Genomic DNA, 13,406 nt, shown 5'->3' with positions numbered 1-13,406 from the left:
AGTATTTTTAAGAGGATGGGACCGTTCGAATAGTTTGTATCCAACCAAAATTTTAACAAGATTTTTTCGTCAGTGTTACATAAATGTATGAGGTTATATACTAAAGACTGCAAATTCCAATGATGTGATAAATTATGGGGTGCGATAACTAATTGCTTTAACTGTATATTGAAATAATAATCACTAAATGAATTCATGTTTGCATATTTGTAAAAAAAATACTAACCGGGGTTCAAATACTGAAGGCAGTTTTAGGACGCCCAGCTCAATTTCAGCTAAATCTGTACAATAAATAAGTAAAATTACCTATTTTCTATGAGAGAGTTTATTTTATTAATCGTTTTTTAAACGCTTAAAGCTTTGTGAACATCGAAACAACTGAATAGGTGTCGCCTGGTTTGTATTACCACAATTATGTTTTTTAATCTATTCTACAACAAATAGCAGTGTAGCTTATCTGCTCAAAGCTGTACACTTTATTTCAGCCTAAACAAACATAACGGATTAGCTACAGACAATTTTGTAATTAACAGTAAACCTTTTTCTTCCATTCTGATCTATAACATTCATATAAGCTTATGTATACACTTTTTGTAGTTCTATCGCATGATTTTAGTGAGAAAATTTGGGATCATAACAACAACTGTATGAGTTATTTAAGGACAGCCGCAATTGGAACTGTCCGAAAAACTATCTATCAAAGTGTTCAAGAAGTAGGATAACAAAAAACAACAACGGATTTCAAATTTCGATTCTTAAATTTTACGGGTACAGTAAATGGTTGACTCTTGGTTCAAGTCCAGTCATTAAACTTTTTTTTTCTTATGCAAGAACAACATCATTACAAATTCTACTCTCTCGAAGGGATGTACCAAATATATACTACAACGGGAAACATGTATTATATATGATTCACACGAACATTTATAGCTCTATCACTGGAGTTTGTTGGTTCCGGAGCCTGCAGTAGAAAAGATATATTATCAACCGATTGGTTGAATTCAGTGTCTCAACTATCGTTAATGATATTATTTTACGTTTGATTTGCATCATCCTGCTGTTTGTGGGCCTTTGAAGGTTTGTTATAATTTCATGTTCTCATTTAGCTTATTTTCTATTACGATTCATCGACATCTTCATTCACACATCTTGGAAATATCATTTGCTTATAGAATAATGATTTGAAAATCAATTCAACAAGAGGTTGGTTTAATTAGTTTTCAAAGATTTTAGGAATAGATTTTCAGTTTGGATTTGTCTTGTATTGAATTTTCTAAAATAGGTGATTCGTTAAATTTAGTAGTAATTTATAATAAACGTTATATACAGTCAGTTTCATATTTTGGAAATTGTACACATTTTGTTTTGTGTCATAGCGTTGGCTTCATAAGTTGGAAGTTCAAGAGTTAGATATATTTGATTTCTTATAGGTTAAATGTGAGGAAAAAGCTTAACATTTTTAGGACATCAAGAAAAAAATTAGATCTTAGTAGTGTTATTGTTCCTACTGATTTCTATTTTTGTACCTAAAAAGCTGTGCAGCTGTAACCAATTTTAATTTATTTGTTCGGTATTTCTCTTTCTCAACATTTGCGAATACAAGAATAATGGAAAGACTCATAGCAATCTGATAGTCATTTTTATTCTATCTTTTCTACACATAACAATTATTCACGACACATTGTAACACCTTGTGCGAAAAGGAAGAGGAAAATTCTTGTTTTTTTTAACATCAATAACAATAATATCACTTTGGTATTTGCTGCGTAAAAATAACTAAACATATTGCTAGAAGCAGAAACTTTAATAGAAGATTTCCGTCAAAATAAATTTTGAATTCAGGAGTTGATTCTTTACCAAAGTTTTTTTTAAGGTAATAACTATTAATAATAAACAAGATGTATATTTTACCCCATAAAAGCAATCTCTTAGTGCATACTTCCCTTCTTGTGTATCATTTTGATATTTTACTTTACTATAGACCATTGTACGAACTGACCAGAGACATGGTATTTGCTGATGTTGATGTTGTTTTTACGTGCGTTATTTCAGCGGTTCCGTGCTTTCTGTCATACTTTCAATATTTTTTTTTACAATTTACGCATTGGGATGCTGTGGCAATTTCCTTTATAATATTCACTTATAAAACACGTTTCCACGTTAGCGAAAACAAGAGATAAATATAATAATGGCTGAAACTCAGCGCAGTAAAAAATGATAGAAATTGGAAAAAAAAAATGAGAAAAGAGCAGTTTGGTCTGACGGGAAACCTCTATTCGCTACTCATCTGCGGTATTATAGAATTTTTATATAGCGGCTTTCAGAAGTCCTTGCAAAAGCTGTATTGTGAAACTATCAAGTTCGAAGCAAAAAAATGTGCCAAAATTAGCGCAAGCAGTAATATCTAATATGCTTCACTGGCAAACAATATGGCTTATTATAGAGCCAGATTTTGAACATTCCACAAAAACTATAGGGGTTTCGCCTCTAATATCGTCATCGGGGTGGGTTAGGGAGCTCATAGAGAACTAATCTTTTGCAGGAAGATGCGCTGCAATATGAAGAACCATATTTCTTGCATGAATAAACGCTTTAGGACATCATTTACCCTTGCTGACGATAATAAAGCCGATACCCTATATAATTTTGTGACGCACTCGTAAACGCACAAATCTTTGCAAAGTAGACACAAACGAGAGTATCAATCCATATAGGTACATAAAATATAAACCATTATTTACTGTTTGTGCTCTCCTACCTATTCTATTACTTTCAAAGAGTAATTCATATGTAGTTTCAAATAACCAATTTTGGTGCGAATGAGAATCAATACTTTTCAATTTTAAACCTTCTGTAACAGGCGCATCAGGTCGAATAACAATTCTGTCGTAGCAGTATTACGCTCAGCAACTTGTCAAGAAGCATTTTGCGCTAGTTTCATGAAAATGACACTTGTCTATCACATTTTTTAATCGACAGTTGAAGAGCCAGCGTACAATGAGCTCTACGAGGGCTTGTCACTCTCTTACCCACACAGTCACTAAAAGTATGATGAAACGTTCTGATATCGTAGATTAGCAGATAAAGAGTCTCCTTCACCATATATCCTTGAGGCTGCACAGATCGCATAACAAACAAGGTGACAGTAGATATTCTTTTCTAGTAATTTGAAGCTGGAAATGCAAGAAGTTACTGATAGCTGATATAGCTTTCACTGAATATCACGCGTGCTCCAATTCGAATCCATTAAGTAACTTCCTAGAAGATGGTATCGAAAACTGCAATCGAGCGCCGGATGCTTTCGTCGTTGGTACAGCATTCGATGAACTCGTCTAGGGTTATTTTTCCGTCGCAGTTGCGGTCCATTTTCTACAAGTAGAAAAATCAGTAAACAATTAATTATTTATAATTACATTATACATAGTTTTTAGAGCAAAAAATCAATGTGAAGGGATATTTAAATTTCTAAAATATTTTTTTTGGCAATCAGGTTAATTCTTCACAATTAAAGAGCAGTGAATCAATGAATTTGCTTGTAGCGCTTTACACTACACTCTTCGTAGTTCAGAAACACCTCAATATGTTGGTTCCAGAAATAGTCACCAGTCTCATTAGTCATGTTCCCCTTCCTGTCGCTTTACATGACAGGTAGCGCTACCAACGGAAGAGCAGCTAGGCGCAGCTACTCTTGAAGACGGCTGGAGGAGCATTCGACCCGCCGTAGGTAGCACTGCTGTAGCGCTACTAGGTACAAAGGCTCCGAATCATAGAGATGACTGGTTTGACGGCGAATGCAAACAGTTAGTCGAGGAGGAGAATGCAGCACGGACGAGATTGCTGCAACATCATACGAAAGCGAACGTGTAACGATACCAATGTACACGGACAAGCCAAAACTCAGTCCTCCGAGAGAAAAAGCAGCAACAAGAAGATCTAGATTGCGTAGCGATGGAAGAGCTGTACCAAGCTAGCGACACTCTGAAGGTCTACGAGAAGCTTAGCTCCAATAAAGTCCATGTGCCGCAAGCCGATATGTTCAGGAGCTTGGACGGCAACCTCCTTACGGACGAGTGGGAGGTAATCAAAAGGTGTAAGCAGCACTTCGATGAGCATCTTAACGGCGGTGCAGTATAGCGCGAAGGCGGTATGGTAATTGATCGTGGTGCACGAACAGAAGATAACAGGATTCCAGTCTGCGATCTCCCGAAGAGGAGAAGGAGATTGGTCGTTTGAAAACAAAATATAACTGCTGGAGTGGACCAACTTCCCAGCGAGCTGTTGAAATACGGTAAAGAAAGACTGACTAGAACCGTGCACTGGGTCATTGCCAAGATGTGAAAGAAGAACGAGTACCGGAGAAGTGAATGGAAGGAATTGTGTGCCCCATCTACAAAAAGGGGGACAAGCTGGAGTGCTGCAATTACCGGGCAATCACTTTACTGAATGACGTTTAAAGATACTTCGGCAGGTTATGCAAAAAAAAATGCCGCGAATACAACGCGCCCACAGACCAGCTTTTCATCGATTTCAAATCGGCATACGACCTATGGCAAATTATGTACGACTACGGATTTCCGGACAAATCTATCACGGTTGATCAAAGCGACGATGGCTCGAGTGATGTATGTAGTTCGAGTAGCAATTGTTTCAATTGTTCATTGTATGAAAATCATCTTAATGATATAATGTAAATGCGAATACACTGACGGAAGGTTTTGGAAGAAACATTGAAATCGAACAAGTGGTACACGTCTTGGAATCGTCTGCTCAAACTTATCATCGGGTCGTTGTCGCCATATGCAGTGTTTCTAGAAGGTTGTCGTAACCATTGTCTAGACCTTAGAATGCGTTGAGGTGCGTAGATTTGTAGTTGACCAAGTAATGCGGGACTGTTAATCTCGGATTGAAAAATTTTGCTCCAAAAACTGCTTGGTTGACATTCCAACGATCGGTTAATGTTTCAACGATCGATTAATCAATGCGCAACGGTCTCTATAGGGAGGCAAGTCATGCGGGTGCGTCCAGATAAGATTACGTAACGCATGTCGAACAAAGTTATGCTGAACTGATTCAATGCTAGAAATCCACAACTCTTTATATGGCGACCATACACTCGACGCGAATTCGAAAATAAATCTGACTTCAGAACAGTACATAGCGCATAGGGACAATAGATAGGGGAAATCAGCTGCAACTTTCGAAACATAGCCCAGTTGGCGGTTGGGCTTCTCTACGATGGATTAGTAGTGTGTTGATCTGACAGAACACCTGGATCCCTAACTTGGTCAACAGGATTCAGAACAATTCCGTCGATGGAATAGCTGAACAAAATAGGATTCTTTAAACCCCGATATAAGATAACACAGCATTTTGTTATACTAATCACACGGTGGTTCAGTAGGCATCATTTGGTGAAGCTGTCGAGCGTATCTTGTAGGAGGTAACAGTCGTCTAGCTTTCGTATCACGAGGTAAACGCACAAATCATCCGCCTAGATCAGCACACACCCGGTTGGTATCCGTGTATATGACGTCAATTTGGGCCCCACTGTCCATATTACTGATACAAAAGGAAGTAAACTCACAAAGCTTAGACGCAACAGAACGCTTGAAAGAATCCATGTTGAGATGGCGTGATATAGCATTTGCAGGCCCCGAGAATTGCCTTATTAAGAATGATCTCAAACCATTTCAATCCCGCAGACAGCGAAGTTATTCCACGATAGTTATTGTTATCCGTTTTGTCTCCTTTTTTGTATACTGGCGTCATACACGAGCTTTTCCAGATTGTAGGGAATGCCCGACTTTGCAGTGAGAGATTGAAAGTTGCTCGCAAGAGCTCTACAAAAATATCAGCGCACTTTTTAGCACACATGATGGGTCCTCAGCTGGTCTGACTCGGGAAAGACTGTTAGTATCAGTAGGATCGTAGCGCTAGCCCCGCAATTGTCCTGTACACTTAATGGTTGGCTGCGAAGTCTGTGTATAGTAAACAGAAGGTCAAGTTCCGAATCGGAATGGAGCACCAAGGCTTTGCTTTGACGGGATACCGTCTGGCCCAGCAATAGATGAAAACTTCAACTTCGCGAGAGCCGTAACTAACATCTCCGCACTGATATAATATCTATGTCGAGGGCGTCTACGGGAACATAGCGAGTAGCGTAGCTAGTATCACGATCAAGGAGGGCTGTGGCTGAGTTAAATACATTTCTGAAATGGCACTTCTCATAAACTGTAGATGAGGTTAAACCGCCCATTTTCATACACGAAGTAAACCATAGTCCTCTCGCTTCGAGTTCACATACGTCCGTGACGTTTCAATCTCGCGTCAGACCAAGGTGGTTTTTGGAAGGTCTAAGCAAAGAGACCACCTCAGAAAAATAGCTATGCAATATGGTAGTAAAAGCACTAACAGCATCACCAATATTCACGCTTGTGTATAGGTCTGACCAATTCATTTGGCAAGTAATCTATTGATGGTATCAAAATCAGTTTTACGAAAATCCAATTTGGATGTGACGACGTCGTCGTATTGAGCAGCAGGGGGATGCTCAATGAATAACAAGAGAGCCGGACAATTGCAATCTAGTCTGGTTCGGGAGCCTCTTCCGCGACAGAATCGGAGGTGAAAATAAAGTCAAGAATTCGGTTCCTGGAGTTGCGAGCTGCATTACGTTGACATAAAGTGTACCTGGGCTCACTGGTAACTGCCAACAACAATACCAGCAGATAAATTTATCCGTGCAGTATGGCAGGAAATCGCGCATGCTATGGTCTCTGGAGGACGCACTGATCGAGTAGAATTCTTCACCGCAATAAGTTGTCCATCTACAAGACGCTGATCAGACCGGCAGTCCTGTACGGCCATGAGACATGGTAGGTGTTTCGTACCATCTTCCGTGGACTACAGATGGAGAACAGAACGTGGAGAAGGCGAATGAACCACGAACTGAAAGACCTGCTTGGGGAGTCATCAATCGTCCCCACCGCCAAGATTGACAGTTTGCGAAGGGCTGGGCTGTCGTAAGGATGTCAGACGATAGCCCGGTGGAGATGGTTCTTGAAATCAATCCGTCGGAGACGAGACGAAGGGGTGCACAGTGTGCAAAGTGGATCGATCAGGTGGTAGACGACCTTCGAACCCTACATAGACTGCAGAGCTGGCGAACTGCAGTCATGGACCGAGTGATATAGAGGCGAGACTTACGTATACCAAAGACCACACCACGATTTGGGACTGTTTGGTAAGGTAAGTTACCACATTGTTCTCTAAAATCTCCAACCGGTTAACCGACCTGGTCATTAACCTTTCAAGCCCGGCACGAATTGTTCCTTGATGTCCACGGTTCATCAAAAATGTTTAGAATTTATGTGGGCGATTGTCCACGGAGGGGGGAGAAGGTCAAAATCGTTTAAAATCTATCCACGTGGAATGCGGATGGCCCCTTACTCGTCAGATTTATCCCTGCCAAATTGATTGAAATTAAAGCCCTCAATGAATCTTGCAGGGGTGGGCAAAAAGGCTCATGGCTCACAATGATTTACGTGCGAAGTTGCCTGAACGGGATGTTTCTGAAAACTTCGGTGTTAGTCGATCAGTTCCGATACCCAAGAATCATGGTTAATTTTCGTCAACCGTTTGTTCATTTACTCTTTTCTATAAACCGGTTCGTATTCCTAGACACTTGTCAAAAATTTTATTTTAATTTTATTTTTACAGTTCAATCTCCTGCAATAATGAAACCTTCGTGTTCACGTAGAGATTATGTCCTAGATTACTTCAGTTGTCGCGTGATATTGTAGAGCAGAAGTCCCCCTTTTGCTCGGTGGAACGCTTTTTCTAACCAGAATATTTCGTGCAGCACCTGCATTTTTCAAACGATGAGTAAATTGATTCAAAGATGCAGGTTGGTTAGCAAATTTTGATAAGTGTAATTCGAGGCCCCGCTGCTACTTGTCAGCTCTAGCGAAAACGTCCCTATCTCACTTGCTCTGAGTACTGACTAGGATACGAGTAACCATACAAAAGAATTAACCCCGGATGGGAATCCTGGTCGTATATTAGCTAAGAAAGGTTTCCGTAATCGGCTGTTCTTCCATAATGGATTGCGAGGTTGAATGTCGAAAAAGTAAGAGTTATCGACTGAAACAGGAGAGAAATTGCGATAGGTGGACAAGCTGTGGATCCACCAGGATTACAAAGCCACAATACAGCTGAAAAGATCGGCAACCGAAACAAAGTTTTTAAAGTTGGTTTTTAATTTTATCAAAAACCTCGCGGAGCATCAAGTGATGATGAAGTGATGAATGATCTTTCCCGTAGAAGTCCCGAAGTGCCGGCTACATAACCAGGTTTGTAAATGGTCACGGCAGAACAACTGCGAAACATTGCGATAACGTCTTCATTTTCTTCTGACGCCACCAAGGCTCGCTGTCTAAATACATTCTTTAATAAACATGTCAAACCAGTATTCGCCACCACGACGTTTTTTTCCATAAACATATTTTGACATTTTTTCTAGCAATGAGAATAACGCACGTTGTGTGCAGAGATTTCGGAAATTGCTTATATCATTGGTCTCGTAATAATATTTCACAACATAAAAAGAAAGAGGTAGAGAGACATAGGCCAACATAACATCGCCAAGCGAATGACAATGTGCATCTCTTCGATGCGCCAGTGTCAATTGACCATCTGTTCTTTGTGTGAGAGGCGACGGTTGTTCTACATTTACGAGTGAAAGTCTACTGCGACGCACACTAAGAAAGCGAAATCAAATGAAAGTGTTGACCGTTTATAAACCTGTCCACTAGAGTGGCCATATTTTATATGGCCGTTTTTGAAACTATCGATCTTAATGAGCGCCGGGCTGAAAAAGTTTCCTTTTGACCTCTACAATAAGCCACAAAAAGCGCTTATATTCTAGAAATCGATTTACATGAAAATTGTACGAAGTTTTTTCTTTTTTCAACATATAGGGGAACTGCTCCATTATTCATCTTATTAAAGCCGATATTTACGAAGAATGCACGGATTAAACACCAAATGTTCACAAAATACGCCTCCGTGCTCTTATGGAATCGTTGAGCATTGTAAATTTAGTAAAATTTGCTAGATTTATCCTGAATTTTGTAAAACAAACCATTTTTCACAACGGTTCCATATCCATCTCAAAACTTAAATCACTGCTCAATTATTCATTCATATTCATTATTCAACGTAGCCGCAGCACGTCGTAGTAGGTTTCCTAGATATCTGCTGTAGTTGTTTACGTGCAAATATGGTAACCTAGGTAACCACTGCAGTGCTGTCCATTTATGTCAACATTTTCAGTGCTGTCCATTTATGTTAACATTTTCACTATAATTTTTTCGTATTAACAGATACTGATTTGGCAACTTTTGATTTTCTTCAAGTGAAAACAGATAAGAATACATACAGTTGAAATTTGGGAATTGTAGAAATTCATCTCATATATTTCTGCGAATTCAAGCTTGTTTTTGGAAATTCGTGGTGAACATTTCAAAGATTAAAAACTTTGGTTGGCTGCTGAACGAGTCCCGTTGCAGCCGTACAGAACAATGCGCGGATTTAGTTTTCTGAGGTAGGTGATTGAATTAAATGAGTTTTCGAGTGCAAATGCCCGACTATAATATAAAATTTAGTGCTTTTAAGTGAGTTTCTAAGGATTATACTTTATGAGGAATTTAAGGTGAACTTATAAGAATCCATTCCATGGATTAGCAGATTGGTTCAAGAAAAAAATATGCATTTTTCGTGTTTTCTAATGTGTTTTCATATTGTATGAGATGAATATATGGGCTGAGATGAATAATGGAGCAGTTCCCCTACCTCTCGATAAACATATTCGAATACACTTGTATGTTTTTTTAAAACCGGTGTATTATTATCCTAATTTAAGTTTAAAATAATCTAAAGCTTTTGGTGCTTGTTAAAAAGTTCGGATTTTGAATGAGGTGGATATTTCAACGGTATGAATCAACAACATGCAATATAAACTGAAGTTTGTCTTCATTATGTGTTGGAACACGGTTAGAATTTTTCATGAATTAAAAACCATATTCTGTGGCGTCGTTTATAGCGAATAATTTTTGACAGAAGTTTGCTATTCCTCATTATTTTTCTATTCGACTGGGTCACGGTCGAAAAAATCAATACTAAGTGCAAAACTCGAAAAGAAAGCATTGGTTTTGTATAAAAGATGGGATAAATTACATACTATTAACTGTTCAGGATTTTAATGTTTGCGATATTCGACATCAGCTATTAAAGGCCAAACGGTATTAAAACCAAAAATGGCCGACTTCGTGCCACCACTTTTAATTTTCAAAGGCACACGACTCGGTAACAGGTTATGCGTCATCTGTGAAAACGCTGTTTTATGTTTGCTGCGATGAAGTAAACATAAAATAGCGTTTTCACAGGGAATGCGTTATCTATTTCCAAGTCTTTTGCTTCTGAAAATTCGAAGTGGTGGCTCGAATTGGCTGTTTGTGACTTCAATGTCGTTTCACCTTAAGGACAATCCGGTTTTAATCGCCTGATCATTTTTTGTTTAATTTCAAGCGGGATACCAAGCCAATCCAACTTATTCTGCGCTTAAATACCATAAGCGATTTCTCATCTTTCCAGTTAGAGCGTCTGGAACAACTTTCAATTTCGATATATGCGAAAGAATCACGTAGATAATTCATAACTTGAATCATACATTGGATAGCATTCGTACACCCGAAAACACCATATTATTGTGCCGTGTCAAATAAACAATTTAAAACTAAAAGTTTGACTATAAAAAGGGCCATGTCTCGAATGCAATTTATTGTCAATGATCAGAGCCAATATTTTCTCAGGCAGTAAATGTTTTTATTTTTACCATGAATCTTGCGTGTGATAAGTGAAAAAGGGTCGCTTTCTAACCAAGAAATGTGAATGCTAACTCCAAGAGCACTTCATAATCGCCGCGAACTTGATTGCATAAAATTGCTTGATTTGATTGCAATCTTCATCGAACCATTTCGAGCGAACTTTTGAATCATTGAAGCTGTGAATGATTTCGTTTAATGCTCCTGTAAAATGGTTGAAGAAAGGTGTTTAAGGTCCGATGCTTTTGCCATGCATTATATATCTTATATATAAAATAAAGTTACATATATGTGCGACCGCCCATAACTTTACAACGGAGCGTCTGATTTGAGCTGGCTTTGTTTTTTTGTGTTCGTCTTTGTCCAAGGCAAAATGTTACGGCGAGAAAACTAGGAAAATTCAAAGGAAAATGGTGGAATTCACGAAAATAGAATTTACATACAAAGATGAAATGAGATCGCAGAAGGCGCAATGAACAACAATAGGTAATATGACAGCAATTTAAAACAGTTCACTCTCGACAGTTATTTTGACATCATCCTTTAGAAGCTACTACCGAAAATTAAATACAAATATAAGCACGCTCGACTGGTGGCTACCATCACGGTAATCGGTTGAACTATCTAAACATATAAAAATGCAGCTTTGTGTCTGTCTGTCTGTCTGATCCATATAGGCTTGGAAACCACAGAACCGATCAGCGTGAAATTTTGTGAATAGAGGTTTTGGGAACCGAGAATGGTGACTAAGATAGTTCGAGACCCCTCTCTTTACTGGAAGGGAGGGGTTCCATACAAATAAAACAAATTTCTGCACGTCTCGAGAACTAACCAAGTAAATGGAATCGAATTTAGCAGGTGAATATTTTTAGGGATAACAAGTATGCCCATAATGGTTTAATACCCCTCCTTCTTGTGTTTCCTACAAAAGAAACTCAAATTTTTTCACAGCTCCAGAACTAATCGGGTAAATAGAACCAAATTTATCATGTGGAGGTTTCTGTGGGCAAAAAATATTTTAATGGTGGTGCAACATCCCTCCCCTTCTGGATGGGAGGGCTCTAATACAAATCAAACATAAATTTCTTTGGTGGTTTGATACTCATCCGCACTCTGGAAAGGGAGGCAGGTCTCCCATACAAATTAAACAGATATTTAAACCAGGTTTTCCGGGAAACGGCCTGCAATGATCGGGTCAATGCACAGGAGCCAAAACTGGACTCCAGACGCCATTTTTAAATTTAAGATGGAAACTTCTGGTTTCTAATATGGGTATTTCCGGAATCGAAATGGTGCACTGAAGCCACAAGTCGACCTCAGGCAACATTTTGAATTGTAAGATGGTAACTTCCGGTTTTTAGAAAGCAGCCGAAAATGACCAAATACCACCCACTTTGAGTTTCTCCGGAATCAGAAGCTAAAAATTCACCACAGACACCATTATGGCGACTTTTGGTTCTCGGAAAACAGCCGAAAATGACTAAATAACACCCAACATGGGTGTTTCTCAAACCAAAATGACGCTCAGGGGCCAGAAATCGTCTCCAAATGCCATTTTGATATCCAAAATGGCGACTTCCGGTTTCGGAAAAACCACCGAAAAAGACCGAATATCACTTAATATGGATATTTCTGTGCTCGAGATGATGCATAAAAGCCAAGCATTGACCCTGGACACTATTCTGAATTCAAAGATGACCACTTTCAGTTTCTGGAAAACAAAAAAATTAATGAAAACCACCCAATATGGGTATTTCCGGAATCTGATTGATGCCAGAAAAACAGCTGAAAATGATAGAATACCACTCAATATGGATATTTTTAGAATAGAGGTGATGAACAGAAGCCAAAAGTCGAGGATGTTGTCATTCCGATAAAACCAATCATTTGAAACGATTTGCCTTTTCATATCCAATGGCCGATTCGACGTGCATTTGCAGACTATAAACAAATCGCAAGGAATCAAAGAATTTGAAATGTTTAAAATTAATAAATTAAACACAAAAATGGGCGAGACGAAGTTTGCCGGGTCAGCTAGTTTTGCATAAAAGTTCATAGAGGACAAGTAATATTGCTTAGTTTTCGAAACTTTTCCGAAATATTCCAATCCACAAGCGTATTATGAACTTCTTAGGCGCTATTTTTGCCGGAGCTTGAATCAATTTTAAGCGCGCCTAAGATTTTTGCTGTTTCATCGTAACTCATAAGAATTGCAATTCGATCAACATGAGACCTACCGACTATATTTGAAAAAAATCACCGTCCTAGTGAATTTAGATAACTAGTGCTGAACTGTTTCATAGAAGAAAAAAATAGCAATAATACATGTTAGTCATGAAGTCCATACAAAACGCACTTAATAACTTTAATAATTTTCTTTCACCAATCCGATTGTGACGGTTCACTAGGGATATAATCACTGAATGGCAGGTTCAAATCCTCTAACGAATACAAGAGGTCATTCATTTATTACGTAACGTACTCAGAAGAAGGAAATATTCAATAAAGAGTTCCATTGTGCTA

The 13,406-nt window shown here is 38.6% G+C and overlaps 1 protein-coding gene across 8 annotated transcripts in view; it reads right to left on the bottom strand.

Annotated features, from left to right (window-relative positions):
* Positions 1 to 309: 309 nt before the first annotated feature.
* Positions 310 to 13,406, bottom strand: part of LOC129732658 (Kv channel-interacting protein 4-like) — a 165,666-nt gene continuing 152,569 nt past the window's right edge. For all 8 annotated transcript variants that reach the window (XM_055693716.1, XM_055693720.1, XM_055693721.1 and 5 more), the window contains exon 7: positions 310 to 3,369. In XM_055693716.1, the coding sequence (XP_055549691.1) occupies positions 3,259 to 3,369 (111 nt within the window). In that variant the 3' untranslated portion in view covers positions 310 to 3,258. The remainder of the gene's footprint in view (positions 3,370 to 13,406) is intronic.

This window comes from Wyeomyia smithii, chromosome 3 (assembly GCF_029784165.1).
Source record: "Wyeomyia smithii strain HCP4-BCI-WySm-NY-G18 chromosome 3, ASM2978416v1, whole genome shotgun sequence".
Lineage (NCBI taxonomy): Eukaryota > Metazoa > Arthropoda > Insecta > Diptera > Culicidae > Wyeomyia > Wyeomyia smithii.
This window is presented reverse-complemented; position numbering and strand designations above follow the sequence as displayed.